Raw genomic sequence first — 22862 nt, 5'->3', positions numbered from 1 at the left:
TCATATTACATAGCAAAGAAAGACTGTTGTATCAAAAAGACACAGGAGCCAACTTGAAGAGGCTCTTACTTGCCAAAGATAGGACAATTTGCACTTCAATAATGGTCAAAACTGCAAAGCACTGAAATTCACCATTTGTTTAAATTCATTAGTACATAAGGATATTTTTAAGAAACTATCTAGGTACCCTCAGAGGATAAGAAACCAATTAGTTATCTTAAAAGTTGGTAGATAATGGAGAAGTATCAAGCACATATGTGGCCATTCCTATGTGAACTTCATACTGAATAACCAAATAGTAGTTGAGAGGAAGTCTCTCTCTATAAAAGCATTCCAACTAACAAACAAAAATATAAAATTAGAACATCTTCATTTTGCAACTCCCAGTGAATTAATGGATCTAGGCAATGAGTATCAACAGTTGTTAACACCATCAAAAAATGCAACTAGATAATCACACGTCATCTGATGAAAGAACACACCCACCTAGAGTCTTGCAAAGGGATTGAACCTGAGTCTGATCAAGCCTCTGGATCCAGCTGCTAACTGACAGGAAATAGAGGATGGAGGAACATGTTGAACTACAGTGAGCATGCAATCAGCAGAATCCACACTGTGGGAACGCTGCAGGACAAAAGGCCCAGGCTCTACAGCAAAGAATTATAAAGAAAAGAAAGGGATGGGGGGGAGCTGTAGATTTAAAAATATTTAAAAGATAGATCAAATTTAGAAATAAGCAAATTAAACTTGGTGTTTAGGATGGGTCACACAGTGGGACTTCTCCAGGGGGGCAGGGGTTGTAAAAGTTCTGTTTCTTAACTTGTGAAATGGTTACAGGATCTTTGCTTATAAAGTTTCATTAGGTTATATGTTTATATTGGGATTTTTCTGAATCTGTTTTTTAGTTTGCAAATTTAAAAATTCAAGTAATTTTGATGTGCATGTACTCACCAATAACACCTCCCCCTCCGCACACCAAAAGGAAGACTGAATTCTCAATGGCATTCACCAAGTAAGTAAACCAACACCTACAACTGACCAGCTTTGATCTTCTTAGTGACAAAACGAAACCAACTTATTAAACCTGTAATTAGTTAAGTTTTCAATTCCTTAAAGACAAAAGAATCCTTGATATACTTTTTGAGAAAATATGAAATAATGGGCTTGACTAGGGGAAGGCAGGGTAGAGAAGGAGAGCGGGAGCAAGACACTGATATGTAGGTAGATATAAGAAATCTGGAAAAATGAGGATGAAGCTTTCTGTACGTGGATGCCATGACCCCAGGGGGAAAAAAAGAGCAATGAGAAAAGCAGGCCAAGCATCCCTACTCTGTCCAGAGACTGTCAGCATTTAAGGGAAGAGCAGAGGATTCAGCCTAAGAACTGAGACAAGTCACAAGGCCAGTACAAACTCAATGAGTGGAGAAACAGACTCCACCTCTTCATGGAAGGAACTGCAAAGATTCGTGGCCATTCTTGCAATCCTGGAGCATTCTTAAAAGCTTCATTTCCACTTTAATACCTACCAACTAGATGGACCCTGAACTCTTCCAATACCCAGATGAAAGACCCATAAGCAGAACTTAAGATCCTCATCTTGTGTTCTGAGGGCTCATGAGATTCACACTCTGAGCCAGTTCTCCCCAGTCCTAAACACCTGCCTGGTGTAAACTAGTCACTTGGAGGAGGACCATATTTGTAGATATTTAGTAGCTGATTAACCATCTTATACTTGGGTCATGTTTGGTTTTTTGTAACATACACTGGTGTGGTACTTAGTGTTGTTAGAAAAAAAATTGTTTTTAATAAAAGGAAACAAATGGGTAAAGTTAACATAGGCCCTCCATTTTCTGTCAAGATTAAACCAACTAGTTGTATAATTTTAAACTTCCTGTTAAAGAAAGCATCACATTTGTAATGTGATGGTTAAGAGAATGGACATTGAGTCAGATAAGTCTGGGTTCAAATCCTATACCCACCACTTATTTTCTAGCTGTGACCTAGGGCGAATCACCTGATACTGCAGAGCCTTGGTTTTTTCATCTGTAAGATGACTACAGCAAGTACTTTTTTCACAGAGTAAATTAGAGAATTCGATGTAATAATGCTTATAAGATAATGAGTATTTAACAACTATTGGTATTTAAATCAGACTTTCAAAAGGGTCTGGATTTCATTTCTCAAAAATATACTTTAAATATTTTGATAGGGAATCTTAAAATCAAAACATTACTATAGAGTTTAAATCTTACTTAAGTATAGGCAAGCTCAGTTACTAACTACACCTATGATTTTTCTTTCCATAAGCCCCTTTTAACTCTTGAATGTTAATTTTCTAGTAAAATCAATTCTAATTTGTAGACCTATTCATTCCAGTTGATGTCAAAAGTAATGTCACTTTTAGGAATTAAAGCCAAATCCCCTTCCACAGATATAAAGTTTTTCTACCATGGTCAATGACCAGAGTACAAGTTAGATTCTTTCTTGCTACTGGGAGTTCCTGATGGAGAACAAGGAAGGACTGTTTTGTTAAAGAGTTGTTAGTGGTCTGAGATATTTAACATTTATCTCTTCTTATTCTCCTTGTTCAAACTTCCTAACTAACAGTAGGAAAATACTTTCTCAGTCCATACTAGAGCTATGCTAAAGCAAGAGTCTTAGGGAAATGCATTTTACTAAAATCATATAGATGAGAGAGAAACAGAGGGTAGTCAGTATCTCAAGAGAAAACATAAAGAAAATGGCAACAGAATACAGCACATTTTTTGTAGGTACCCAGAACTAAAACAATTATAAAAACTGCTTAATGGCAAAACAAAGTGCTGGCTAATTTGGCTCACTGAACTTTTACTGAGAACCTATTTAAGAGGTCCTATCACAGATGACAGAGAGACAAAAATAAGCAAGATATTTCAAGTACTCACAACGCAGTAGGAGTATAAACAAGTAAAGGATAGACTAAGAATCCTGTGTAGGCATGAAGTAGAAGCCCAGAACAGAGGCGTCTGATCCAGACTAGGGCAAGAAGGGAAAGAGTAAAAGAAGATGAAGAAGCAAGAGACAATTAAAAAGAGGAGAAAAAATGTTCTAAACAAAGGAAGCAGTATTTGCAATAGCTTGCCAGTATGAGAACTTGGTGCTTAGGAAACTTCCTGCAATTCAATACAGTGAAAATAGAGTAGAACTAGGGAATGGCACAAATCAGGCTGGAAAGGAGGGCAAAGACCAAGACCTAAATGGCTTCATAGGCCATACTAAGAGCTAACATTTTATCCCCAAAGTGCTAAAACGACAATCCTAACAAGGAGACTAACAAGATATTTTATATTTTAGAAAAATTATTGGGGTGGTAGTATAGTATAGATTTGGAGGTTGAAGTTGATAACAGACTGAGAGTAGATAGACTTTTCAGATGGCAGCCACAACCCAGAACCAAAATTTTAAGAGCAGTGGTCATGGGAAGGGACATTAAGGATAGGTTAAAGAGACACCAAGGAGATAGAATGAACAAGACTTGGTGGGTTTTTTTTGTTTTTTTTTTTTTTTTGCGGTACGCGGGCCTCACTGTTGTGGCCTCTCCCGTTGCGGAGCACAGGCTCAGGACGCGCAGGCTCAGTGGCCATGGCTCACGGGCCCAGCCACTCCGCGGCATGTGGGGTCTTCCCGGACCAGGGCACGAACCCGTGTCCCCTGCATCGGCAGGCAGACTCTCAACCACTGCGCCACCAGGGAAGCCTAAGACCTGGTTTTAATGGATAGTAGAGAGAGGGTTTGAAGCTAAGTCTAAACTACCAGATTGTAAAGACTATATTTTATCCAAAAATCTACATGCTGAGGAACTCTGAAGTGCATAATTTAAACCATAGATAAATGTTTTAATCACTACTTAGAAAGTTTAAAACAAGATAAGCATGCAATTTTTTAAAGCAAATAACTGGTTTGCCTATTATAAAAATGTCTAAATTAACTAAGTTCATCATCATCATAATATGTAAAGCAAATCTACCTGGTTCATAGTACAGCATCTCAAAACACAGAAATGTGGATGCAAAAGAAAATAATTTTCTGGGGCTTGGGGATAGCCCTTTTAAGACTTTAAAGTGTGAAGCACTTGACTGTTAATAACAAGTATATGGGAAGAAATCTTAACCACAACACAAAAGTCACATTTTCACAAATTCTCAAAACAGCAGAATATTATTCTTTCACATCTCAGATTTTTTCTTTTTGGAATAAAAATAAGAAGATTTTGAATTTTGATAAGTATAATTTATGTTTTCTTTGATAATGCACAAATGTTTATAAGAGATGAACTGATTCTAAATAACTGATCTTAATTAAAATGGAATCTTAACCCAGGTTCTAGAAATTACCCTTTTTATATTAAGTTCATTTAATTCCATCTTTCCCTTCCTCACTTATGCCCTCTTCCCCCAGCTTGATAGGACCATCTAACCCTTCCATCCAAACTCTACATAAACAATCATAGTTCTCTTGGGAATTTAAAGTTACAATTAAAAGACTTAGATACAGCTTGTGTTATATTAATAATTCCAACTATATGATTCTAATAATCACAGAAGAGAAAGCATTTTATTCTGTTTATATTTTATTCTCTTAAGTAAAGTGTATATTCTGAACACAGAAAAGACAAAATGTGAATGCAGCAAAACAAATATCTTAGGAGTTGGGTCTAAAGTTAGTGGGGAAATGCCATTTTTAGAGTCTCTATAAGGTACAATATACTTTGTCAAGACACCTAAAAGTAACCTGGCTCTTTCAGGCATACCAATAACTCTGTTCACATTAAGTAATTATAGGGTAAAAACTAAAAGGCAAGATGATATTAAAGCATATAAAATAGTATGTATGCATCATGAACTTAGTTTGGAATTCTCTGTGTTTCATAAAAAGTGGGAAGGTCAAAAGAAAAAAAAGGTGGAGGTGTAAGAACTGAAAGAACTTCACATTAGAAAAAGACATGAACTGCAATTATCTTCCTATGCCCTATTTAGAAAACAACTTGAAGCCACCTCTCAGTGTTAAAAAAGGTATTTATTGACTACATTTTTTATCTTTCCATTAATTAGTTCTGCTTCAGAACTTATTCATTAAACACCTTAACACTTCTGACACACTAAAGAATTAGGTACCTACCAAGAGACCATTCAGAGGCAAGGATCCAAAAGAATGCACTGCACCTGGTTTTTGGATTTAGAGATTTTTAATTAATTTTAAAACGACTTCAGTTTTCTACCTTTCAACTGGCAAATAAATCAGTGTAAGAGAGAGCAAGGCCTATTTATCAGACCAATTTAAAACAAATTCTCATTTTTTTGAGGTATACTGAGATGGGGGAGAGGATGCTGTTTCTGTCTGACCCTTATAAGGGTCATGATGAAAAAGGACACATTTCAATGCTAAAAGACACAATTCAAAATGAAGATATAATAGTTATGAATATTTATACACCAAATAACACAGCAACAACTGCTATAAGGCACAAACTACAGGAGATACAAAGAGACATAGACAAAACACCTTAATAATAAAATACTTTACCATGCCACTCTCAGTCCAAAAACAGATCAAAAGGAAAAAAAAAAAAGTAAAGATATTGAAGACCTAATCAACTTACTCAGTAAGGTAGAAAACCTAAGGCTATATGTCAAACTTCACATGCTGATAATTTTTGCAACTTTTCATTAAGTTTGTAATTAGGCTAGCAAAAAATGAGAAGGTAAGAAGAAAAAATAGTAGAAAAAGAATGAACAGTCACAAAGTGTCAGAAGTGATGCTGATGAGTTACTATTTTCCCCTCTCCCTTTCCTAAAGCATCTTAAGTGTTAAACAAAAAAACAAAAAACCTTTTTAATTGTAAAAGAAAGTATTTTTGATTTAGAAAAATCTGAAAACATGCGTCCCCAATGGAAACCACACTGAGAAGTCACACAACAGAGCTGGTGTGATGACTGATCTACAAGTCAAGAAGCTGGTTCGTTAAGGAAGGCCCTTCTGGCAGGTTCCATGCCCCTCAGGTGAAGCACAGGTGGCAGCAGGCACCAGACTTCAGCTGCCTCATGGGTGGAACCTGTAAACCATATGAGCACAAGGGTGTATCTAGACCATGGCAGACACACCACTGCGTGTGGTGCAGTCGTCTCTCGTGTATGACATCACACTCCATCTCCTGCAGAAAGTTACCATGAGTCCATACTTCTAGTCCACAGTCTCCTCAGATTGCCTTCCTATAAAGCCAGATTAGCAGAAGGTGCAACACCAAGGCAGAGTTTCCAAAGCTTGTCTCCATGACTATCTCGTCACCAATGACCCAAATCACAGACTCCATGAGGACCGTGTCTTTGCCCAGCACCATGGCACCTATGTGACCCTTTGAGCCCATGCCTCACCACCACCCACTTACCTCCTCTTTGGGAGATCGCTTACAGATCAAAACTTTTTTTTTTAAATGAAAACCTTCTGACTGCCTTTTGGCTGAACTAATCTTTGTTAGAGGCCCACACGATAAAGAAAGATTGCCAGAGATGTATATATGTAATTTGACTCCTTAAACCAAGAGATGAAAAGTCTCTGAAATCTCAAGATTTTTGAGGAGGATAAACAAAAAGCATGCATTCAAAGAAATAAAATATGACAGATATATGATGAGACTGGGCCAATACCCAGGGGCCCTGTGTTCATTTTTACTGTGTCATTGGGCAAAACCAGCTACCATTTTATTTTAAAATGAAAAGAAAATGCATTTTGTCTGTCTCACTGAGCAAATGATTCCAGCTTAGCAGATCCAGCCCAAAGGTACTACACTCAGGGCTTTCTCCATCCATCTTTTTAGAAAAGAATCTACCAAGGTAAAGCTATAATGAAGAAAATGGGGCGAAGCAAATGACAATGAGTGCACAGCCAAGGTAATTTATCATGACGGTACTCACTTTAGTGTAATATATTTTATGTCTGTTCTCCCACCCACCATTGACATGAACATGCAGGAAAAAATACACCTGTTTTGGGCTTGTGTTTTATCCTCTTCTTTAAGCAAACAAGAACGGTTGTAGTGTGTATATACTCCATTTTACCACAAAGGATTGTTCTGGCAAAATGTACAGTTTTTAATGAAGGATTACATAACTCCTTTATACTCCAAGAAACAAAGCAGAACCAGCACTAAGCAGCATTAGACACACCCAGAGTGCTGACTCTAAGTACTGTATGCATTTTTCTTGCAAAAAAAAAATCAAAAATAAAAAGTTCCTAAAAGAAATTTATGCATAAATATAATATTATTTCTCAACAGTTAAGAAAAGGGTTACAAACAATAGTGTTCGGTCATTTGCAACACTGAATCATTTTCTGTAACCCGTACAAATTTTACTGAACAATAAAAATTTTACTTTATTTTCCTGTGAAGAGTCATTGTTTCTCAATTCTCAATTCTGTCTTTTTCAAGTAATTGTGTTTTTTGAAATCAGTCCTTTATTTTGGGGCTGGATTTTGCTTTTGCAGTTTCTAAAATACATCAGTCAGTCTTTACTTACAAGAATAAGTGGCATTTAAGCTATGGTAGGTTGACCTCAGTAGCTAAAAAATCCAATAGTTTAAAATTGAGCTCATTTTTCATGAGATACAAGCCATGAAAAATGTGATCAAAAGGGAGTTGACATCCTGCAATTCTAACTCATTTTACTTGAAAAAACACAAGAAATGATTCTCCTCTGACCTTTTTATTGCTTCCTTTTTTAATCTATGTGGACTTCATGCTGCAGATATTTGAGCAGAAAATGACCTAAAATATCGTTTAGCAATTTTTTTACCAAGATAAAATGTAAAATGGGTTACACTGTCCCCAAACATGTAATTTTTAAAAATTTTGTCACTCACATGTTCTGTCACTGCCTTTTGTCATCAGTGCAACTATCTACCAGGTCTCTGAATTTTAGAACAAATTTATTATTAGCTGAATAACTTCACTGATTCATAAATGTAGATGGACAAAACCAGCTTTAAAAACCTAAGTTTACTTGCATTGTGATTATTCCAACATAATGGGTCAAATTCATGTACCTCCTCATCACTTTCAGCTCACTACTTAGGTCCACTGTGAGGTAGCGCAGAGGTTTAGAGTAAGATGATCTGTACTCAAGTCCTAACTCATTTACTAACTAGCTGGGCCAGTCACTAAAGTTTTCTGGGCCTCAATTTATACATCTCTAAAAGGAAATGTCAAACTACACGGGTTCTATTGTCCCTCTGAGACTAACACTCAGGTTACTACACTGACAATCATTTCACAAGCCATTTGCACACTTACCAACATGGAGATGCAGCCACCTTAGGCTGCGATCACCTCCAGTCTAAAAGGCACTGTTCTATGTTGCCAAAGAAAGTTTGATCAAACCCTCATGCAGCCCATTAAGCTATGACCAATACTGATGTTCTCTGCTGAAACGGAATTACTAGTTTTCACTGAGATTCATCATCTCATTAGTGACCCCATTTCCAAAGCCACCAAGCAAAGGAAATTTCTCTTTAGAAACCTGAGAAGTAAAATCTCTAAAACGGTTACACGTTTGCTACTACGTTAGGAAAGTTCACAGTACCTAAAATAGCCACCACCTCATCATCCTGGATGACTTCCAAGGATCCTGACACCACAAAGCAGAGGGCATCCACACTTTCTCCAGCATGGTAAATGAGGTCCCCAGGAGCACAGTGAATAGTTTGAAACTCTACAGCCAAGGCGCGCAGACACCCGTCGCTGGCCAATCGAAAAGCAGGATGCTCATTAAAAACCTTCCGGTTTAGATGAACACAGATATCAGCTCTCATGTCCTTGGGACAGATGGAGAGGACCTGAAGAAAGTGAGAGATGCATAAGTGAGAAGAAAATAGAGAGGGACTATTTCAGAAATCTAACATACTTATTGACTATGACACAGTCTGCAAAACAGTGTATTGAGGGAAACGGTAACAAGACACAGCTCTGCTCTGAAAGATATAAAAATCCATGGGCTGATGAGCATAGGGGCTATTACAATACAGCACCATGTACTAAAGCTCTGAGGGGGTATGGATCTCACCATAGAGACAACAGAGTCTTAAAATGGCCAGGAAGTGTCTCAGAAAAATATTTAATATAATGTCATCAAAATGCCAACTAAGATAGGTCATTAACATTCATTTTAGTCTCGTTGCTGTTTTAGAAGTTTTTCATAACTAAATCAAAATTCAGGATAATGAATTTTTACTACACATTGGAGATGGATTCGTATTAACCAGTTATAAGACAACAAAAGCACCCTTGCAACATGACATGCAATTTGACATGGCTGATATAACTCCACTCTCAATGTGTTTTCTTCACTCTGAAATACGTATTTTCATTTTACTAATGAATTCATGCTCAGGGAGTGGAAAGAATATTCACCAGCCTTCTGTAGGGCTTAGGCAACTGGCAATGTCAATGACGGCAAGGTGGGCACATCATGTTGCATGGCAGCCCTTGCTCATTCGGGTCTTTGACTCCTAAAGACTGCTGAAAGCAACATCAGAATAAGCTCTAAGTATCCTTTAGAAGAGGGAACAAATGGCAGAAACATGCTTAGAGAGATAGGGGTACAGAACTTTTATTCCCTGTAGCTTTCAGACAGGGCAATTAAAGACCCAGATTAAAATGGACATTATCCTCACATTACCATCAGAGCATCATCAAGCAAGATATGATTATAGAAGTCAGGACTGCCCAATTTAAAGATGCATGTGCAAATTCACATAGAATCCTCTCCAAACTCCCTTGGTAAACTATTCCTTATAATCAGAAATGTTTTTCTTTGATAGAATTAGAATCCCTCAAGCTGAAGTCTAAGTTGATTTTTCCTCACTAAGTTATATTGAATAATGTTTTCATATAAAATGGTTTTCTTCCCTGTACTAACTGCATTTTAAGCTTTAAAAAATTACCTAAGGCTTGGAATATCCCCTGACTTTCCTTTTATTAGGGGTTCACTATCAATGAAAAGGAAATTTCTGTTTGAAATGAAAAGCTGGTTGCTTCCATGTGTAGAAGACGAGCCCATGATAAATGTAAAGACCGTTCATTAAATGATTTCAATATCCCTCCCCTTAACCTCTCCTAGTACTGTGATACTATCTCACACCACTTAAGCATCTTTGTGGATTTTTTTCTTACTCGTTTGAATTCCTATATGCAGTACAATCAGCTCACCTATCTTTCTGAAAGAGTTCATCTTTAAGGAAAGGAACACCTAACAGGGATATAGAAGCAATTGGCACTTTCCACATCAGTTATTTTCCATAATAATATAACTTTTTTTACTATATTAACTTTTAGTGACTTCTGACAATATTAGTCATTCAATAAGCATTTATTGGGCTTCTACTATGGGGCGTGCCACTGCATTAAATTCCTGGAACTAGAAAGATAAATAAGATGCTCTTTGCTTTGAGGGAGGTAACCATGAAATAGGGGGAGGTAGGCATGTAAAGAGACAACTATAATACAGTGAGAAAAGTGCTATGACATGGCCAAGGTGACATGGAAGCATATGCTGCCTAGAAGTCATTACTTATGACTTAGAGGTACCATAAAAGATCAACCTCAAGAGGACGTGGGTCTGGGTGCAAATCTACCACTTATTGCCTCTGTAACCTAAGGCAAGTTATTTAACGACTCTAAACCCCATCTGCGAAATGGGATGATAGTGTTTATTTCATAGGTTCATTGTAGGAATTAAATGAAAGAACTTCAGTTACCCAATTTAGTCTTGCACATGGCAAAAGTTAAAGAAAGGCTAGTTTTTATTTTCCCTACTGAACACGAGTATTCCTACAAAATTTACTGGTTTTTTTAGTTCTCTAAAAAAGCAGTTTGCTCTTTTTATTTCATTTTCCACTCCTGCCTGAATTCTGTTTCTTGGCTGTTTGATGAGGTTCCAAGCAGAATTAAGAAAGTATTTCAGCATGAGCCTGAATACATTTTAAGCTTTAACTAATGTCAATATTATATTTTCCTCAAGTTGAAAATGAAACTGGTGCTAGAAAGCAAAAAACATAAAAGCAATTTTAAAATACATACACACACGCATAAACATTGCACTGAATAGCTTAATGGGAAAACGGATCAATCTATTTCTATCCCATTACAGAATTTTCATTGTTTTAGATTCATTTTGGTAATAGTCATTTGATGCCCTTTTAATTATTTCTTTCAAGATTCATGCTGCAAATGAAATCTTCCAATGTTAGCAATATTCTCTGTTTAGTGGCATATCAAAAGAGGATTTTTATTGCATTTTAAGTGCATCTTTCCGTTTTTTTTCACTTTCCTTAAGACATTGCCTCATTATTTTGATTCAAGGTATATACTAAAGTCCAGACGTCATAGAGTGACAAATCAAAACTAAGTGTTAAATAGACCAAAGTCACCCCTAGTGGCAAGCTCCTTCCCAATCTGTATATAGAGCATGTGCTCTATCACGATGTGTCTGTCATCAAAATATGAGTATAGTGTTATTCTTTCTGTAAATGAAAGCCCTAATAAGTGTCTTAAGCAAGGCAAAATTTAGTTTTAAGTGATAGAATAAAGTTATCATGCAAGATGACTCTCACACCTGGTCCATTGGTCCCAGTTTCAACGTACTCTGCATTGAATGTCATATCCAACCTCTCGCTGGTATATTCCCCATTGGATAGCTCATAGTGATAAACAAATGAAATTGAATTTCAGTAGAACATATTCAGTTAAAAGTGACCTCTTTTATTTGACTCCCAAGTTGATTATTTATCCCCTCTTCATGTCAGGATAGAAATAAATCAAAGTAGACTCTTAATTAAGACAATAAGTTTTCTCTTTGGAAGAGCTATGGCTGTATATAAGGGGTCGTTTTTAGAATTCTGCAAACCAAGTGTGAAAAAAAGGAAGAATGCCATGGTCTGAAAAAGAAAAAGTTTTGCGTATTTATGATGCCAGTTTCATTAAACCCAAGATCAAGAGGTATCATAATAGATTCCCCTTAGGCTCCAAAGATCTAACCTCAACACTGACACTAGATCCTGATCTTAGAGGAAATGCTTTCAGTTTTTCACCAGTGAGAATGATGTTTGCTGTGGGTTGTTGTATATGACCTTTATTATATTGAGGTAGGTTCCCTCTGTGCCCACTTTCTGGAGTGTTTTTATCATAAATGGGTGTTGCATTTTGTCAAAAGCTTTTTCTGCATCTATTGATATGATCATATGGTCTTTATTTTTCAGTTTGTTAATGTAGTGTATCACACTGATTGATTTGTGTATATTGAAGAATCCTTGCATCCCTGGGATGAATCCCACTTGATCATGGTGTATGATCCTTTTAATGTGTTGTTGGATTCGGTTTGCTAATATTTTGTTGAGAATTTCTGTGTCTATGTTCATCAGTGATATTGTCCTATAATTTTCTTTTTTTGTGAGATCTTTGTCTGGTTTCATAGAATGAGCTTGGGAGTGTTCCTTCCTCTGAAATTTTTTGGAAGCGTTTCAGAAGGATAGGTGTTAACTCTTCTCTAAATGTTTGATAGAATTAGCTGTGAAGCCATGTAGTCCTGGACTTTTGTTTGTTGGATTTTTTTTTTTTTTTTTTTTTTTTTTTGCGGTACGCGGGGCCTCTCACTGTCATGGCCTCTCCCGTTGCGGAGCACAGGCTCCAGATGCACAGGCTCAGCGGCCATGGCTCATGGGCCCAGCCGCTCTGCGGCACGTGGGATCTTCCCGGACCGGGGCACAAACCTGTGTTCCCTGCATCGGCAGGCGGACTCTCAACCATTACGCCACCAAGAAGTCCTGTTGGAAATTTTTAATCACAGTTTCGATTTCAGTACTTGTGATTGGTCTGTTCATATTTTCTTTTTCTTCCTGGTTCAGTCTTGGAAGGTTGTACCTTTCTAAGAATTTGTGCATTTACTCTAGGTTGTCCATTTTATTGGAATATAGTTGTTTGTAGTAGTCTCTTATAATCCTTTGTATTTCTGTGGTGTCAGTTGTAACTTCTCCCTTTTCATTTCTGATTTTACTGATTTGAGTCCTCTCCCTTTTTTTCTTGAGGCATATGGCTAAAGGTTTATCAATTTTGCTTATTTTCTCAAAGAACCAGCTTTTAGTTTCATTGATCTTTGCTACTGCTTTCTTTGTCTCTATTTCATTTATTTCTGCTCTAATCTTTATTATTTCTTTCCATCTACTAAATTTAGGTTTTGTTTGTTGTTCTTCTCCCAGTTGCTTTAGATGTAAGGTTAAGTTCTTTATTTGAGATTTTTCCTGTTTCCTGAGGTAAGATTGTATTGCTATAAACTTCCCTCTTAGAGCTGCTTTTGCTGCGTCCCACAGGTTTTGGATTGTCATGTTCTCATTGTTGCTTGTCTCTAGGTGTTTTTTGATTTCGTTTTTGATTTCTTCAGTGATCCATTGGTTGTTTAGTAACATACTGTTCAGCCTCCATGTGTTTGTGTTTTTCACAGTTTTTTTCTTCCTGTAACTGATTTCTAATCTCATAGTTTTGTGGTCAGAAAAGATGCTTGATATGATTTCAATTTTCTTAAATTTACCGAGGCTTGATTTGTGGCCCAAGGTGTGATCTATCCTGGCGAATGCTCCCTGTGCACTTGAGAAGAAAATGTATTCTGCTGCTTTTAGATGGAATGTCCTATAGATATCAATTAAGTCTATCTGGTCTAACGTGTCATTTAAGGCTTGTGCTTCCCTATTAATTTCCTGTCTGGATGATCTGCCCATTGGTCTAAGTGGGTTTTAAAGTCTCACACTCTTTATTGTGTTACTGTCAATTTCCCCTTTTATGGCTGTTAGCATTTGCCTTATATATTGAGGTGCTCCTATGTTGGGTGCATAAATATTTACAATTGTTATGTCTTCTTCTTGGATTGATTGCTTGATCATCATGTAGTGTCCTTCTTTGTCTCCTGTAATAGTCTTTAAAGTTTATTTTGTCTGATATGAGAATTGCTACTCCAGCTTTCTTCTGATTTCCATTTGCATGGAATAGCTTTTTCCATTCCCTCACATTCAGTCGGTATGTGTCCCTAGGTCTGAAGTGGGTCTCTTGGAGACAGAATATATACAGGTCTTGTTTTTGTATCAACTCAGCCAGTCTGTGTCTTTTGGTTGGAGCATTTAATCCATTTACATTTAAGGTAATTATTGATATAAGTGTTCCTATTGCCATTTTCTTAATTGTTTGGGTTTTTGTAGGTCTTTTTTCTTCCCTTCCATTGACAGAAGAAGGGATAAAGAAGATGTGTGTGTGGAATACTACTCAGCCAAAAAAAAGAACAAAATGCCATTTGCAGCAACATGGATGGACCTAGAGATTGTCATACTGAGTGAAGTAAGTCAGACGGAGAAAGACAAGCATCATATGATATTGCTTATATGTGGAATCTAAAAAAATGGTACAAACGAACCTATTTACAAAACAGAAATCAAGTCACAGATGTAGAAAACAAACTTATGGTACCAAGGGGGGAAGGTGGGGGGAAGGAGGAATAAATTGGGATATTAGGATTGACATATATACTCTACTATATATAAAATAGGTAACTAATAAGAACCTACTGTATAGCACAGGGAACTCTACTCAGTACTCTGTAATGACCTATATGGGAAAATAATCTAAAAAGAGTAGATATATGTATATGTATAACTGATTCACTTTGCTGTACAGCAAAAACTAACACAACATTGTAAAGTAAACTATATTCCAATAAAAATTAATTATAAAAAAACACCTAAAAAAACCCACTGAGACTAGAGAACCCCTTTTTCTAAAAAAATTTTATTGGAGTATAGTTGACTTACAATGTGTTAATTTCAGGTATATAACAAAGTGAATCAGTTATACATATACATACGACTCTTTTTTTTTTTAGATTCTTTTCCCATATAGGCCATGACAGAGTATTCAGTAGAGTTTTCTGTGCTATATGGTAGGTCCTTATAGAGAACTCTTTTAATAAAATGTAATCATGTTATCTCACTTTCTTAAAAATCTAAAAGCTTGCTTCCCCACCAGATAAAGCTCAAGTTCTAAGCAAGCATACAAGGCTCTTTATGGTGGGAGCCTCCTCCAGCCACAACCCTTATTACCTTCCTTCAACCCTGCATCCCAGTCACATGATATTTGTCACCTCTCTAAAGTTGCCATGCTTGCTCATGGCTGTTTGCCTTTACACATGCTGTTCCTTTTGACTGGCATACCCCATCATCTCCTTCTCTGTCTAGTCACCTCTGATTCATCCATCAAAAAAAACAGACCAACTCTCACTGTGTCATAAATACAATTTATATACAGCTCTATCATAGAACTTGGTATTGTATAGAAGGGGAAAATGAGAATAAAGGTGCTGTGATCTGTAGTTTTAAATAATAGCACATTGTAGTAACATTAAATTATCACAGAGTTGAAAGGACTTTGTCCTAGAGATTTCAAAATTTTATTTACAGCAATAAAATTATCCTTTACTTTTTTAATGAAATCTCACCTTATGCTCAATATGTAAAGCAGATACAAGCAGAATTATGCTGGATGAAACTCTGACGGAAAAGCAGACTCCTAGGCAGGGCTCCAGAGGTCACACTCATTCATTTAACTCATAGCTACTGAGCTCTGGTTATATGCTAGTTACATGCTGGCTACTATACAGGCCCTCCAGATCCATGAGCTAAAATTCTCATGGTGCCTGACTCCTTGGAGCTTCCAGACAGGAAAAGCTTGAAAAATTACTGTTCCTAGTCCAATGCCCCATTTTACAGAAAATGCAAATATATATAACATAAAGGTTATGTGATTTGCTCAAGGCCTCTCGATAAATTACTAGCAAAATCCAAAACTGTTGAGTTCCAGCCCTTAAGCCATGCTCCTGAGTGAAGCTCAACCAGCAATAAAATATAACATCTGTCACTTTCTGATGTTTTCTTGTTCTTAGTGTACTACAAAATTCTTTGCAAATTTGTTTCCATTTATAACTAAACCCTTTCATTTTAGCTCCAGTAAATATAATGCATATAGAATGTGTCAGTAAAGACATGAGGATTCACTGACAAATTATTTATTTATCCATTACTATTTGCCAAAGGGAAGTCATCTTATTTCATATGTAAGTTGTAGTGTATATCTTGAAAGGATCTGAACTAGATATTAGCATAGAAAGAATATTTGATAAATGTCACTCAGGTAGATTCCTTCCCCCATCACTTTCATCCATTATGGTATTAGTGCTTAGAGGAAGCTTAGAAGAAGAGTGAGCCTACATACTTTAATTAGAAACCAAGAAGTTAAATCAAGATTCTCTAAGGAAATGCTTGACTAGAGTCAAAGGAAGGTTTATCCTCTTTTATTCATTCTTTGAACATACTTTAAAATGTAATTAACATTCATTATACAAAACATGGGAAATCAAAAAACTAAATGTCTTCATTATTTATACATATTTATATATGTATATAGCATTTTCATAAAACTTGAGTCTCTAAAGTTTTATTTCATGCTATAATCACTCAATGTCATATTATAATCATTTCCCATGCCATGAAATGTTGATTTAAAAACAAAATTTGAATCATTGCATAATAATCCCTAATATCATTATAACACAATTCACTTAAGCATTGCATTATAACTGGATATTGAGATTTTCAGTTTTACCTTTCATAAATCAAGTCATAACAAATACCCTGTACCTATATCTGGTTGTCTAAGGACAGTGTTTTTAGAAGTAAAATTAGTGAGCAATGTATAAAAACATTTTTAAGGCTCTTGCCAAATTGCTTCCCAAACAAGTTGTACCAAATTACACTTTGACCGGTAATATATGAGAGTATCTTACATGATTTTAATAATCTCTCTCTGAAATCTCCCATTTTCATTTGAAAGAGAAACAAATGGCAATTTCACCTGAAACAAAAGAACTGTATAGCGACATGAGACAGAGGCTGGAACACTTTAGTCTTAGTGGAGGTGGTTTCCTACCACTACTCCCTAGTTCAGTGACCACAGATGGACCACTTCTAATCAATCTACAACAAATTTCTAGTGTGAAAATGGCAATAATTGTATTTTAAGTGCCTGAAGGTAGTGAACTAAACAAGGCTCCCTCTTGAGGTCTCTTACGGCTCTAAAATATTTTGCTGTTTATCTATAAAATCCTGTATCAGGAATAATACAGTATCAGCTATCTTTAGTAATAACTGTTTAGTGAAGATGATCCAGTTTTCTTAGGGCAATGGAATAAATACATTGATGACATTTTGAAAGGCACTGAAGTCATCATTGACATTCTTCAAAATTTCTGCTCCCTTTCATGCAATTGTTATGCATTGCTAATTAATCACTGCTCACCAATCCAACTGAGTGGGTATTAAGTTAGTGAAAATTAGTGGAAAATGTCAGGCAAGTGACATTTGCACATAAAACATTTTTACAATCGTTCCTGGGAATGAGGAGTTCAAGACTGCCAACAAGTAGAGTAGTGTTCTCTACAGGAATTCAATTCTCATTCATTTTATAAGAAGAAAAGAAAGCTCACCTTATTATCATTATTTTTAACTATAGCCTGGCAGCCATGTGGACCAAGAGAGAGCAGCTGTCTGGATGTTAGTCTGCCAATTTCTGGGGGTATCAAAACCTCTAGAGAATTAACTCAGAACCATGTAATGAAATAAAACCAAAGTAAATTAACTTCCATTTTTTAAAAGTAAAAGGTCATATTTAGCGACAGAAGACTGCTCTAACCAGTGAGAGATTATAGATTAAAATACATAGGTTTCACTTTACAGATAAATTTCCTGTGACTAGACTTCATATACAAAAGTGAGACCTAAGGTTTTTGTTTAAAAAACACAGAAAACCAATTCTACCAAGTTTTTCATGATCTTGGTTTTCTAGTAGGGTGAGCAGTGAAAAGAAACAAATAGCAGTTGTTACCAATTTTTTAACTTGTTAAAGCTGCTGTTTGGGGCTACTAACTTTCCAAAGGTAGGGCTCTGATGAAATTTAGAGTTTCTATTGTTCTCTATTCTCTATCTCATGTCTGTATTTTTATATGTGCATATATTTGACTAAATAAGAACACTTTTACACATGTGAAAATATTTGCTAAAATTATACTTTAAAAGTAATTTGATTAATTATGCAGAAGATTGGAAACCATCCTAGAAACAATCTGAACATGATCTTTTTAAAAGTCATCTATGACAAATGATGCTCCCAGCATCTCTAAAAGAATGAGTTCTTGTCTTATATTGTGGGTGGAAGTGAATTAGTACTTCTATTACCTGGTGACAGAAGCTGTATATATATATATATATATATATATATATATATATATATATATATATATATTATACCTTAACATCCGACAATTCAACTTGTAGGTATACACTCAACAGAAATGTCTATATATATGGACAAAACCATATGAACAAGTGTAGCAGCACTATTCATAATAGCTCCAAACTGAAAATTACCCAAAGGTCCATAAACATTAGAATAGATAAATACATTGTGGCATATTCACACAATGGACTGCTACTCAGCAACAAGAATGAAAGAAGAAACAACTACACATAACATACCTGAATCTCAACAACATAATGTTGGTTAAAAAAGAGCCTGACATGAAAGAGTATTCTCTACATAAGTCCATTTATATAAAGCACAGCAACTGGCAAAATCAATATACGGTTCTTGAAGCCAACAGATGAGTTACTTTGGAAGGGCAAAGTTGATTAATGCCTGGAAAAAACACGAATATGTTCTATATGTTCTTTCCACATGGATATGACCTATATGGGAAAAGAATCTAAAAAAGAGTGGGTATATGCAATTGATCCCTTTATTTATCTATTTATTTATTTAAATGAATATTTATAGAGTATAGTTGATTTACAATGCTGTATTAGTTTCTGCTGTACAGCAAAGTGAATCAATTATACATATACATATATACACTCTTCTTTAGATTCTACTCCCATATAGGTCATTACAGAGCATTGAGCCGAGTTCCCTGTGCCATACTGTAGGTCCTTATTAGTTATCTATTTTATATATAGTAGTGTGTGTATGTCAATCTCAACCTCCCAATTTATCCCTCACACCCCCTTTCCCCCGGTAACCATAAGTTTGTTTTCTACATTTGTAACTATCTGCTTTGTAGATAAGTTAATTTGTACCCTTATTTTAGATGCCACATATGAGTGATATCATATGATATTTGTCTTTCTCTGTCTGACTTAACTTCACTCAGTATGACAATTTCTAGCTTTTAAAGTTTACTTTTAAAACCACACACAAACATAAATAGTAACTATGTGAGAAGATGGATATGTTAATCAGGTTGACTGCAGTAATCATTTCACTATGTATATGTAATCAAATCATCATGTTATGCACCTTAAATTATATAACTTTCATTTTTTAAAAAAGTTACTTTCAAACAGACGGGTGTTATCCAAAGAAAATGAATGATACAGAAATTGGAACCACTAAGTCAGTAGTGACAATTATTTCCAGAATGATTGTGACTATGAATGTTCATGTCTCAACCTACCATTCAGTTCCTAAAGATATGCATCGGGTCTCTTTCAAATTACTTAATGTAATTTAATATATTTATGTAATTTACTATAAACTGTAGAAAGTAAAGGTAGTCAAAAGAAGTCATGAGTAGTAAATGAAGCAAAAGATATGTGGGTTGATTATTTATATTGCTTCTAATTCCAAATAATTCCATATATGTGTGCATGTGTGTATCCAGATGGATAAAATCAAGCATACAAAAAATAACAGCTAGAAAGTTAAGTTGTCTTGAAAAGATTAGGAAATTATTAAGCAGAAGAATAAATAAAATAAAACAAAATCCCAGTGTTTGAACAATTGAGATCATATTGAAACATTTTTTCACAACTCTGTCATATACAGATGACAGATACAGTATATATAACAGTGTTTATGTGTAAGATGTCTATGTACTATAAAACCAGATATCTTTCAAAGAACACCAAGCTCTTCCACTCACTCTCCCAATATGTCGACATTTATAGACTAGACCCTGATCAATATGTTCTTATTGGATAAAGCCTGTTATGTTATTTTGTATAGTTGAAATGGGATAGCAATATCAGACAAAGCTTCCTTGTAAATTATACCCTTCACTATTCGTAACATGTCTCAGGAATTTAGCTCTCTGGGACAACTGGAATAGACAAAAGAGTATAGTTACTTGAATATTTACATGCTCAACCATTCCCCCTAGATTTTCTATGGCAGTATTTCATGCATAAGTAAATTATAAGAAACAACATACAGACTATATTAAAACTAATTTTTAAAAGCACGTACAATAAATATAATTTTCAAAGTTAAGAAAATGAAATATAAGCCTTAGATTGAAAGAATATATTTGTAATACATGTATCTTACAAAGGAGTCATATTTCAGATAACATGAAAAACTTCTACAAATCAATAGGATATAGGCAGAAAACCTAATTTTAAAAAATTTAAAAAGAGTTGGGCAATTTACAAGAGATTATCTATACAGATAATATGACTTTTAAAGGTGTTCAAAACCATTAAGTATGCGGAAATGCAAATTAAAACCACAATTAGATACCAATACACACACGCCACAATGGCTAAATGTAAAAGGCTGACAATATACTAAGTCCTGGAGAACATGTGGAGCAACTGGACTATCAGTTATCAGATAGTTAACTGGACTATCCCATTCTAGTGGGAATGTCAAATAGTACAACCACTTCCAAGACTCTTTGACAAATTCTAATAAAACCAAACTTCTACCAATACTACAACCCATCAATTTCATTCCTATGTATATATACTACAGAAGTCTGTAAATATGTTCATGAAAAGACAGGTACAGGGCTTCCCTGGTGGTGCAGTGGTTGAAAGTCCACCTGCCGATGCAGGGGACGTGGGTTCATGCCCCGGTCCAGGAAGATCCCACATGCCGCGGAGCGGCTGGGCCCGTGAGCCATGGCTGCTGAGCCTGCGCGTCTGGAGCCTGTGCTCCGCAACGAGAGAGGCCACAGCAGTGAGAGGCCCACGTACCACAAAAAAAAAAAAGAGACAGGTACAAAAATTTCATAACATCTTTATTTATAACAGCCCAAACTTAGAAGCAACCCTCGTGTCCATCAGCCATAGAATGATGAGAGAAATTTTGATATATCCATATAAGTGAATACTACATATATACTGTATAATTCCACTTATGTGAAGTTTAGCATCAAAATAGTGGTTACAGGAAACAACTCAAATGCCCATCAACTGATGAATGGATAATCAAAATGTGGTAAATTCATACAAGGGAATATTATTCAGTCATTAAAAAGAAATGAAGTAGTGATACATGCTATAACATGGATGAATCTTGAAAACATGCTAAGTGAAATAAACCAGTCACAAAAGACCACACATCATATGATTCCACTTATACGAAATGTCCAGAATTAGCAAATTTATAGAGACAGAGAGTAGATTAGTCCTTTCCAAGGGCTTGGGAGAGGGGATAATAGAATAAGTTACTGCGAATGGGGATAAAGTTTCTTTTCGGGGTGATGAAAATGTTATGGAGAGGGGTGACGGTTACACAACCATGTGAATCTACTAAAAACTACTGAATTGTACATTTTAAAATGGTGAATTTTATGATATGTGAATTATATCTCAATTTTTTAAATAGTGGTTTATTTGGAGTAGGGAGGGGACAGTAATTGCCTGGACATGGCGTGGGATGAGCCTTCTGGGGTGATAAAAGTGTTTTTATCTTGATCTAGGTAGCAGTTACATGGTATATACATATATAAAAACTTACTGATATTTATGTCTATGATTTGTACAGGTTATTTTTGTGTATGTAGTGTGGGTGAGTACCTTTCTCTGATAAAACACTATATGGAAAATCATTACTATCACCATTTTCCAACCACTAAAAGTATTAGCATTAGGCAAATTTGGACAGAATTAAGTTGTACCATGTATGGAACAGAACACTGCAGGAGACACAACTACCTAATTTCATTCAATAATTACATACTACTGGCATAGAGTGTATTTTTATGTAAAACATACATAGGAAGTGGCATTAATGAATAGTTACAAACAGTTTTTGCATGCAAGTTGCTTGCCTATCTCACCAGGAAAATAAGACAAACTCACTAGTCTGTCAAAGTTACAAGGAAAAGTGAACACGTTGCAAAAAGGAAGCCAGCTTTAGGGAAAATACATTATTGGCAGCAGCTCAGAGGAGTGTATAATTAAGGAATGTTTGGGAAAAAGAGAGCTGATCTACTCAGGCCAAACCAAAGTGAGATCTTGGTCATTTATAATTAATCAATATTTATGTTTTTTTCACTTCATGTAGTTGAAACAGCTTTTTTTAAATGACTGGTACATCATAACAAATTTCTATCACTAAATGTAGTGTCTACTATCTTAAGTTTGTATCAATGCTGTTAATAAGACCTGAAAACAGAACAGTAAATACTGCCAGTTTTTTCACTGTTTACTTAATAGTATATATGTTGTCATGGTGACTAAACCATTTCAATGTTTTAAGGACCAAAAATAAACAAACTTTCCTTATATACATGAGACCATTTAGTAGCACAGGAGACATACATATGTTTTCTTAAGTTTAAGAAATTCCTTCAAAACTCGTTAATATTCTGCAATATACTAGAAACCAAATGATCATCTTTTTGATATAGCATGCTATGTTGACATTATTAAAGGGACTTCGGGGAAATTAACTCTGAATG

General features: G+C 35.5%; 1 protein-coding gene across 1 annotated transcript in view; it reads right to left on the bottom strand.

Moving 5' to 3' along the window:
• KCNH5 (potassium voltage-gated channel subfamily H member 5) overlaps nucleotides 1–22862 on the bottom strand; it is a 320302-nt gene that overhangs the window by 58833 nt on the left and 238607 nt on the right. Inside the window, exon 9 of the mRNA XM_019924286.3 lies at nucleotides 8616–8868. Coding sequence (XP_019779845.1) covers nucleotides 8616–8868 — 253 coding nt within the window. The remainder of the gene's footprint in view (nucleotides 1–8615; nucleotides 8869–22862) is intronic.

Source organism: Tursiops truncatus, chromosome 2, assembly GCF_011762595.2.
Source record: "Tursiops truncatus isolate mTurTru1 chromosome 2, mTurTru1.mat.Y, whole genome shotgun sequence".
Classification (NCBI taxonomy): domain Eukaryota; kingdom Metazoa; phylum Chordata; class Mammalia; order Artiodactyla; family Delphinidae; genus Tursiops; species Tursiops truncatus.
The sequence above is the reverse complement of the archived record's forward strand: the minus strand, read 5'-3'. Positions and strand labels throughout refer to the sequence as shown.